General features: G+C 39.8%; 2 protein-coding genes across 2 annotated transcripts; both read left to right on the top strand.

Moving 5' to 3' along the window:
• The first annotated feature begins 231 nt into the window (after positions 1–231).
• il6r (interleukin 6 receptor) lies at positions 232–6,893 on the top strand. The gene is made up of 10 exons (XM_031853475.1): positions 232–506; positions 1,581–2,201; positions 2,764–2,887; positions 3,576–3,754; positions 3,848–4,017; positions 4,153–4,303; positions 5,143–5,183; positions 5,315–5,372; positions 5,753–5,855; positions 6,004–6,893. Exons 1-10 carry the CDS (start codon positions 425–427, stop codon positions 6,266–6,268), a joined length of 1,794 nt encoding a protein of 597 aa, XP_031709335.1. The 5' UTR covers positions 232–424; the 3' UTR covers positions 6,269–6,893.
• A 93-nt stretch (positions 6,894–6,986) lies between these two features.
• Positions 6,987–9,987, top strand: riiad1 (regulatory subunit of type II PKA R-subunit domain containing 1). The gene is made up of 4 exons (XM_031853476.1): positions 6,987–7,662; positions 7,748–7,824; positions 8,606–8,652; positions 9,154–9,987. Exons 1-4 carry the CDS (start codon positions 7,579–7,581, stop codon positions 9,216–9,218), a joined length of 273 nt encoding a protein of 90 aa, XP_031709336.1. The 5' UTR covers positions 6,987–7,578; the 3' UTR covers positions 9,219–9,987.
• Positions 9,988–10,157: the final 170 nt, after the last annotated feature.

Genomic DNA, 10,157 nt, shown 5'->3' with positions numbered 1-10,157 from the left:
CAGTATGTCATTAAAACCAAAGTGCACCATCTGTGACACAAAAAAATGAAGGATATCAAGAAAGGAACTTGAGTGTGACAGACTTCCTGAGTATTACCAGTTTTAGATATTACAATTATAATAGCAGGCCTATTTTCAGCTTTCACAGGGGTTTTGTTTTGACGCTGGGTAGGATTTCCTCTTTAAAGTACTGAACAACGGGAAGGGAGCTGGGATTTCACAATAACGGGTCTTACTGACAGCAGACTGCTGCAACCAGAGGAAACCGGTAACTGTGCTTTAACAACCCCGTCTGTGCAGGAGGACCTTCAGTTGTTGTTGTTCGTGTGAAGAGATTGATGAGAACCACAATAATCTCCAACTGGTGCTGTTTGCACGTAAGTGATGGTGTGAGGACCCGGTGAGGGGAGACTCATGCGCAAACATGCGGGGTTTTCTCCCTTTGCTGTGCGTTCTGTGCGCCGCACAGGTCCAAGGCATTTTCGACGGAAAATGTCCGAGAAAAGGTAATAATCTTTGTGATTGATCCATCCTGCCATGTCAGTAAAAACAAGCCATGTTCTGACTTACTTTTAATTTATTATTTCAAAAGCAGATGTAAGGTGTTTTGTTCGCTTATGGGGTCATTATTGTCACCCACAAGAGGTATTCAGATTGTTGTCAATCACAGTAAATGGATCAAACCGTGCTCTGTAGCAGCCTCCTTTGTTTGCAGTGTAAGCACAGTGCTACATTGTTTCGCAAAAGTTGTTTATTTTTCGTATTTGACATATTTATAATATCTTAATAGATCATTAAGAAATTATCTTTATTGTCATTCTGTGTTGTTTAACATCTAAATTGTTGTTTTGTAAAGCTTTTGTGGAAACTCAGATAAATGTTCTTCATATTATTTGCTTAAAGTATTTACTCAGTTGTTATTTTCTCCAGATGTTCAGTTATTTTTTCTTAAAGGGAATAAAGTTCCTTTTAATTTGGTGTCAAAATATCTAATTATCCAAATTATTAATGCAGGTCAGACAAATGATGTATATACTGGGTCAGGCAAATTCAAATGTTAGAACATGTGTAAAAACTAAATCCTGTCCACACACAGTAGCAGATGTGTTGTTTTGCCTTCTCTCAGCTGCAGAGCCTCTAGTTATATCCATATATTTAGGCTAGATAGACAGAGAACTGGGAAAGTGGGAGTAAGGGAGAGAAAGTATGTTTGCAAGGCCAATGGACAGGAGGGTGTAAATACTTCTCAAGTCATAATTAATTGAGTTTTGAGTGCAATCTGAAAATCTGTGTAATGTCAGAAATGTAAATAAGTGAGAGGGCATGATATAAAAAGAAACAGTAAAGAAAAGATGACTCTTAAAACAGGAAGTTAAAAAAGAGTTGGTAGTTTTGGTTATGTAATGTTCTATCTGTGCCGTGCGGAGTCGACAGCAACCGATGCTCAAGAACTTGTCATTTTGTGCAAAATACTGTCTGAATGTACAATAAAAAAAGTCTTTCCCACACATAGGTCAAGACAACCAGCACACCTGTTGGTTTGTATAAGCTCTATAAATTATGTTTGTTTTTCTGTCCAGACCCTCCCCCTGGTTTGTTGGTTGTATCTCCGGGCAGTAAGTTGGTTTTGACCTGCAGTGGTGGTGTGGAGGTGAACGGAGTGAAGGTCAACATTCACACAAACAACAGAAGAGGGAGTTATTTTAATGCAACCCCAACCACTGTAAACATTATAAGCAAAACTGGAGTTTTGATGAAAAGCAAAACACATACTGTGAAAAATCCTGTAAGTGAGGGATACCAGTCTAACTCAAAATCGGCAGGAGAACGCAGAAGCCCTGGACGTACAGAGACAGGATATACAGCTTCTACCACCACTCACACAGTCCGGCCAACCAATGCGAGCAGACTGCTGAAGGTTGAATCCGACCGGGAGGCTGAGGAGATGGACGGCATCGGCGATTATGAGGAAGAGGAGGGAGCGGAGGAAGGGAGCAGAGTAACAAGAGGCATAAAGTCAAGGCTACAGTGGAAGCGGAACGGTAGGACAGTGGGAAAAGGAGACAGAGACTGGGGTGAAATCACATTTGAGAGGAGTGAGGCTTCACTGTCTCTGTCCTCGGTAAGACTGACGGACTCTGGGAGGTACACCTGCCATCACAGAGGCAGAGAGAGGTTCTCCTTAAAGGTAAACGTTGCAGGTGAGTCAGAACAGCAGGCAATTGGATATTTATCCTTCGCTCTTTCATTTGTCCTAACATATCTTGTTTTTCAAAACAAAAACCTTAGCATTAGCGTTAGGTTTTCTGTATAAAATGCAGTTTTAGTAAGACGTTGCAAAGTGCATTATGCTACATATTCAGAATGTAAGTGTAAATGAAAGCTGTAATGCATCAGTGTGACAATAAACTGAGTAATGATGTAGGGGTAGAACAATGAGATGCTACTTCACATTTAATGCTTTAATGCATACATGCTTATGGTATGGTGCCCTGCTTTTCTCTGTTTTACATTATTATTGATTCAATATTTTTGTGATTTGGATTGTTGGTTGGACAAAACAAATATTTAAAATTGACTTATTGGACTCTGAACAAGCATTATTGCCATTTTTTTATTGTTTTTAAAACCACTCATTAAATTGTAGTTGTAGCCTTTCGGTGATTGGTTGGTGGTTGATGTAGATATACTGTATTTAGTAAAGACAACAAATAACTAAGAGATGAATATACAATATCACTGCATGTCTTCTTTATGTGTTAGATCCTCCAGAGAATCCCAGCCTGTCCTGCTACAAAAGGTCACCCAGCAGTAAGATTCGCTGTGAATGGGTGCCTCAGAAGCCCGTCACTGTATGGCCTAACTGTTACCTCTTACTCAGTAAAAGGTAAGGACAGACACTAATACCACAACTACCCAATGAATAACTTATACTTGTGTGTGGACATAGTAAATACTACTTTACAAACAAACCTTTAACAACATTACAAACTATGATTGAGATGCAGTTTCTTTTCAGTCCCTGTGTCAACTGACCTGTCAATCACATCAGGTCTGTTAGCAGGTCTCAATTTCACATATACATAGATGTACAATAAATAATTTGAATTATTCTCCTTTATCCCTCCTATACCTTGCCATACATTTCAAACTAGAGCATTTGATGCTGCGTTGAATGATTTAGACTCCAAATTCAAAAGTTAACCAGAAATGATGACGTTTTGGGAAGAAACCTGCTAAAGGTTTGCAGTTGAGACATTTGAAATAGCTGAATGGAAGTGCCCCGAGAAGTTGATGTTTCAGAGAAAGCATTGAATGAAGTATTGGTTGAAATAAAAAAAATGTTGCGCTTTTATTAGACATGTGACAGTAGAGAAATGACAGGAAATGAGGGGAGAGGGAGCGAGAGAATACTCAGCTGGACCACTAGACCACCTTGGCACCCCAGAAAAATACTACATATGGGGGGTGAACAAGGTTAAAACTACAACAGCAATACAAGTCATGTTCTTTTTTTATCTCACCCATCTTCCTGTGAGTGAAACAGTTTATTTCCTTGTTGTTCCTTCTCTCAGCCCGACAGATGCATTTCTTCGATCGCAGTGCTCATACTCATCTCGGCACTCCCGCTGTTGGTGTGCTCTGGAGCACAATGAGGACGAGCAGAGAACCCTTCACATGGCCTACCTGTGTGTTACGAGCATCACGGGAAACGCCACCAGCGCCCTGCTGCACTTCCTACCTCTGGGCATTTGTAAGTTTGTGTGTCGAGCCGGGTGTGTGTCCGTGTCACGTGTGCGTTTGGTCTGATGGATAACACTTACTATATTCCTTCCCGCTCCCTCAGTAAAGCCAGACCCTCCATCGTATGTGACAGTTCGACAGGAGGAGGGACAGGAGATGAGGATGACCGTCACCTGGGGTTTGCCGAACTCCTGGAAGCCCCAAGACAACTATTATGAACTAATCTACGAGATCAAATACCGACCTAATATATCCTCGTTATATCATGGGCAGGTGCGTGCTGGTGGACAAATGCTTTCTGAACATGCACTGTCGGTGTGAGTGTGTTTACTTTTCACAGTTCAGTAGTAGTGTTCTGGCCTGAACAATAAGGTTTTCCTGGTTGCCTCTCTGTATGTGTCCATGTAGATACAGATGGTAAAGAAGCGCTCCTACACTATCACTGATGCAATGCCTGGTGTTGAGTACTTGATACAGCTCAGAACCAAGGAAGAGTATGATGGTCAGTGGAGTGACTGGAGTAAACCTGTCTATGCCAGCAGTTGGTTATTCACGACAGGTAGGCACACATGCACACACTCATACATGTAGAAAGAAACGTGAACAAAATCAAGCCATTTCAAAATTGTGTCGTAGTTGAAGCTGTTGTTAGTGGAAACTGCAAATTAGCACTTTTTCTTGCTCAGGGGCCAGCAGGCAGAAAAGTTGTGTTATTGGTTTTAGAGACATGGAAGTGATGTGGATTAGGGGAACCTGTAAATCATTGAGCTTTGTCACCTTCGTAATACATCACCCAGCCTGGACGCAGACAAAGGTAGCCATGACGACCTGAGCAGGAGGGCCTCCTGTTTCCTTCCCGTATGATTGGGTTTTCCAAATAAGCTCGTCACAATTACCCTCTCATACGTACCTACTTTTACTCCTTCCAACTGTGCTTAATATGCAGCTATATCACAGAAGCAATCATCAACAGAATATTTTGCGTGAATGAGTTTCTTTTCTCTTTAAAGAACTTTTCACTCTCAAAAACATTCGATGCTTAAATAAGTCTTGAATCCAAAGGTAATGATTTTTTTAAAACAAAACATGACTATATAAAAGAATTATACAATAGCAGAACTCCGTCTAGATCAGTGGCTCCCAACCTTTTTTTCATGTGATGAGATGAAAGACTTTATTTTGTGTAGCAGAAATTGTTTATTTCTGGTTCTTGTCTTGCTGGTCTTTCTTGTGACCGCTTCCCAACCTCCAGATGTGAAACACTGGTCTAAACAAAGCATTATATACAATACAGTTTGTTTTTACTTTTCATAAATGTTATATTGTCTAGATGAAGGGGCTGCCTTTCTGTTAAAATTGTTGATAACATGTCATCTGCACGGGTTTCTTTCTCCTCAGCTAAAGGGTTGTTCGGGAAGGATGATCTCTCTTCCACAATGGTGAGAGTCAAAGAGACATTAGTGCTATACTGTAATATATATATGTAATACTGTACTATAATGCTGTACTCATTGTTGTCCTGCCTCCAGTATCTCACCACGTCTCTTGTGTTACTTTCTCTAACTTGCAGTTCCCAGTATACACAGACAACGAAGGCAGCTCTGATACAGATGATGATGTGTTTGATGGTAAGACAGTTAGCAGACAGTGAAACATGTTGGTTAATTATTTGTTTATGTGTGTGTGTGTGTGTGTGTGTGTGTGTGTGTGTGTGTGTGTGTGTGTGTGTGTGTGTGAGAGAGACGAGGGGGAAAAGACGAGAGAGAGGGAACTCTTAATTGTTGAGTGCTGAAAACCCCCTCTGCCCCACTGGGTTTCAACAGGAAGCCATGTCATCATAATAACTGAGGCTTAACAACGAAACAAGCCACAGGAAACATGGCTGAACACAAATCTCACACACACACACACACACACACACACACATTCAGTTACACCCATACACGTTGCATGGATGTTATTCAGTTCTATTAGGATTTCCCACTGTCTTCTCCTGTCTTTACTGCAGTTCCTGAACCAGTCCAAAGTGGTGCGGAGGTGTTACGTCATGTCATGTGGATATCTGGTTCACTTTCTCTCTTGTCGGTCATTTTGGCTGCCTACATATTCAGGTATATTATATCTATTTCTATCTATATCGAAAATATAGTATTTCCTGCTGTACAACAAACATGGATACATTTATAACCAGTGGATGGATGTCCCAGTCTTCAAATCTCAGCAAATTATTTCAGTCAAATTCTCTTCTTTTCATTTCAGACACAAGGACAGATTCATGCCTAAACTCCAGAGACTGAGTGTCGTCATACAGTGTGGTGACTCTCCGCGGCCTCAGCCTTCTGCACCAACACCTCCAGAAGGACAGTCTCTGGTGACCTTTGCCCCTCCTCGTTACAAAAAAAACCCACAGAGGGAAGTGGAAGAAGGGGAAGAAGAAAATAAAGAAGAACAGCGGCTGAAGGAGAGGGTAGAAGCCATGCACTTCAACAACACAAGTTATTTCTTTCTCCATAGGGACTCATGAGCAGGCAGGAATGGGAATAAGACTAGCCAGTGTCACAGATGACTAAGGATAATGGACTTAAAATTGTTATCATTCTCCAATGAGCTTCTGTTGGAAACAAAAATTCTACTATTCTTTAACTAATACCTAAAATACCTCTCATAGACTTTTTGTTGCCTTTGTCTCAAAACCAGCCTTTTACCTGCTCTTTCTCAAGTCTGTGCCAAGTGTGTTGATGAACTGTAGACTAGATGTAGGCCTCATTATAGGCCTGCGTCAAGCATACTACCTCATCTTCTGTTTGTATATAATTTATATTAAGGTTTATCAAATATGTCACTTGCCTCCTGCTCTTTCTGTTTAAACATATTCTTTACAAGGTTTGACAAGAATTGCCAAAAGTTGCTGACAAAAGCACTGGTTGTTCATCAGTTGTCCTCCCTTTTAGACTGATTAGGCCGGGCTGATTGTCTTGTTTAAGGTTCTGTGTTGGCCCCTGAACTCCAGGTTGTAGGACTATTTACCTTGTAAAAATAACATCAACTGATAAGACACAGGACTTAAGTTGGGTCCTGCTTTATTATCTGATCTTGAGCCTCTGTCTTGAAGGGAACCTCTGTGACAAAATATAGTTTTAAGACCTCCATTACCTTAGTTTTGTGTTTATGTGTCATATTGCAAAATTAATTTAATAAAATCAAATTACCACTCAGCAAATCGGGTGCTATGTTGCCTAGTATTCTAAACTGCACACATTGCACAGCGAAGGAGGAACAGGGAGTTAATACAAACCCGAGCAGCATGTTGAGTTGGGATGCAAAATGTCAAAAATCTAATTGAATTTTTTCAGTGTCTGTACAGCTAAATCTAAACAGGATTTAGCTGTACAGGAAGTAATTCATCAGCCAAAACCTCATCAAATATGATCGTTGTGGTCATATGTGGACTGTGATGGGGTATAATTAGAGAAGTTAATGAACTGAGTCAGTGATGAAACTTCACTACAGCCACCGTGGTTGTTTACCGCTCTTGCAATACTACAGAAAAAAATCAAAAAGTTGAAGGATTCTTGAGTTTTTTTAAGAGGCTCTAAGTAGACAAAACAGTGCTGTTTATACCTGTCATGCAATTCTCAAATTATTCCTGCTTCAGGATTCAGTTCAATTACGACACAATAATATACTGGGAGCTATTGTCCTGTCACATGCTGCCACCTCGCGGACGCAGCCATTATTGATGGAGGTCGTTTCCATAGCAGCACTTCTGCCCAAACCGTATCAAACGTTTTCCGGTCAGTGGACACAGTAAGGTAAAGAATTAGACGAACACAGATGATGGCTGGTTGTGGAGCTTTAGCGGAACTGGACGTCGGAGTATTAAGTGCTGAGCAGCAAGAGAAGCTGCGACGCTTCAAGGTAACACCGCTAACGATAGAGCCGCAGCTTGATCTGCATGCTGTTGATCAGCGACCCTTAAAATGCATTTTCTCATGATTGTCAGATCAGAACGAGAGTCGACAACGAGACGTATTTGAGATCGCACCCAGAAGTAGAGGTATTGATAGGGGACTTTCTAAGGTAACGTCAGCTAGATCAACTTCTATTGCTTTTAGACAATAAAAAGGCTCGTGGTGTGCGTGTTGGTGAACTTTACTATTGCTAGTTGTGTTGGAGACTGAGATCCTGATGTCACACAGACGTAAGCTTGCTCTCATGGACAGACAACACTTAAACAAACCAAGGCCAGCCTTTATAAGCACATGTAAATGAGCCTAATCTTGTTTCTCCTCCTAATTAGCGTGGTGGCATCCTTAATTAGTTGTATTTAATAGTATTGTCTGATAAAAGACACCAGCAAGTAAACAGTATAGGCAACCTAAAGAGAATTACAGATAGTAACAGTATTACTATATTTAGGCTACATTTGTGATAAAGAGGATTTCCCCTTTGGAAAGTTACATTACAAAGATCTCAGGTACAAAATATAACAAGACTAGAACAATTACATGCTTAAACAAAATATGAATTAAAGCCTAAATATTTCAAATAAAGGTTTGTGTCTGAAAAGATGTAAACTGAGCTTGACATGCACATATCGTCAGGCAAACGATTCCATGTAGTTCTAACTTAACTCCGCTTGCTTTTGGAATACATTTAGCTCTGAGTTTTCCTGGTGACCATGAGCTTGTCTTTTTCTTTTACTTGTTTGTATTTTCAAAGATGATAAAAGGTCTGAGTTTGTCTGTATGTGCAGCCAGTTGTTTCAGGAAAAAATGCCATACTTTAAAAAGCCTATTCTAAGCTGCTCATACTTTAGTTGTACAGTTACTATTTGTATTTTCTGTCCTCCTCCTCATAGAGATGTAATTCTTAAAAGGCCTGCTGACATCCGTGAGTTTGCTGCACGTAAGTTGCACACACACACACACACACACACACACACACACACACACACACACACACACACACACACACACATAATGTTTCATATGTCACATGTTTGGGTATGATATAATTTTATTGTGCTGTCCCAAGAAAAGACAACAATCCTTTGATCGTTTAGTTTGTTTTTTTCCACACAGAAATAAGTTCCTCAAGCTTTGGCTATACAGAAAATACTTAAGTGAACAACTGTTTTAGCATTATTTTTCTGAGCTTTTTTATTAATTCAAATGTTGGGCATTTTTAAAGCTTTACTCAAATTGAATAGGCATGAATGGGAGTGTGGTTGAGTGCCACTGACAGGGTACGGACATCAGAAAGTACGAGAGATCGACAAAGTCATTGTTCGATTTTATTTATTCGTGGGATTTGTTGACAAGAAGAAACACAAAACAATACCTTAAAAATACTGTTAACACACAAGCTTGATATCACCCACTAACCAGTGTCAATGGGCTTTTTCAGATCACTTCTCCAACCCAAATCTTCATGTGGTTATTGGCTCCAAAGTGGAAGGAAACATGGAGTGAACCAAACCCAACAGTCACGATGCTTCTCCTTTGTGTCTTTGTCTGTACAGAGCAACACGCGGATGGACTCTATTTTAGAAATGACAAAGACACTAATACATTTGCTTCAGTCCACTAATTGCTCAGTTGACAACATTATTGTCAGATTTCCAATCACGCATCATACACAAATCAAAAATGTGTACATGGAAAATATGTAGGCAAACTTGTAAATGTGTACATAGATATTGGCTGTAAGTGTTTTGATTTAAAAGCTGGAAATAAAAATGTATTTAAAAAAATCAGTATCAGTTACTACAGCACACATTTATTTTTACACATCTGCAGATTCTTCTGTACTCAAATCTCAGTATGCATTTAGAGATTCTCTTACACATTTACAAATCTCATTACGTACACACAGATTGCAGTACAGTTACACACACATTTGCAAACAGTTTTTCTACAGTAATGGTCCCATAGATTTAGCGTCTAGCTGCCAATAAACCTGAATCTTATCCTACTTTTGCAATGGCCCTAACATTCAAATATTCTCTCTGGAGTGTGAATAAAGCTTGTACTGTTTGGTTAAAGCTATCTTCCTTTGTTAGTGTATTTTTGACCACTTATTTTCATAATATATAATGCAGCTCTGTATTTGGTTGTGGTGTGTTGATTTCATCAGCCTATCTATCTTTACAAGCTTTCATTTGGAAGTGCCAGACTAAGGGTGAGGGAACTTGTATCTCTCTCTCAATTCAAATCAATTCAGTTAAATTCCATTTTAATTCAAAGGCCTTTTTGGCATGACATAATGAATAAAAACATGTTGCCAAAGCAAAGACTCCTTAAGTATTTCTTTCTTTGTGACATGCAATATTATATTCTCCTGCCAGTTCTACTGTACTGTCTTTTCTCTCTCTCTCTCTCTCTCTCTCTCTCTCTCTCTCTCTCTCTCTC

The sequence above is a fragment of the Anarrhichthys ocellatus genome, unplaced genomic scaffold (assembly GCF_004355925.1).
Source record: "Anarrhichthys ocellatus isolate YVR2014 unplaced genomic scaffold, GSC_Weel_1.0 scaffold13, whole genome shotgun sequence".
NCBI classification, from domain to species: Eukaryota; Metazoa; Chordata; class Actinopteri; order Perciformes; family Anarhichadidae; genus Anarrhichthys; species Anarrhichthys ocellatus.
This window is presented reverse-complemented; position numbering and strand designations above follow the sequence as displayed.

Excerpts from the sequence above, each read along its gene's own strand:
- il6r (XM_031853475.1), top strand. The coding sequence starts at position 425 with ATGCGGGGTTTTCTCCCTTTGCTGTGCGTTCTGTGCGCCGCACAGGTC. Across the intron at positions 4,018-4,152 it reads CCTCGTTATATCATGGGCAG|ATACAGATGGTAAAGAAGCG; the intron begins GTGCGTGCTGGT and ends GTGTCCATGTAG. Across the intron at positions 4,304-5,142 it reads CAGTTGGTTATTCACGACAG|CTAAAGGGTTGTTCGGGAAG; the intron begins GTAGGCACACAT and ends CTTTCTCCTCAG.
- riiad1 (XM_031853476.1), top strand. The coding sequence starts at position 7,579 with ATGATGGCTGGTTGTGGAGCTTTAGCGGAACTGGACGTCGGAGTATTA. Across the intron at positions 7,663-7,747 it reads AGAAGCTGCGACGCTTCAAG|ATCAGAACGAGAGTCGACAA; the intron begins GTAACACCGCTA and ends CATGATTGTCAG. Across the intron at positions 8,653-9,153 it reads CATCCGTGAGTTTGCTGCAC|ATCACTTCTCCAACCCAAAT; the intron begins GTAAGTTGCACA and ends GGGCTTTTTCAG.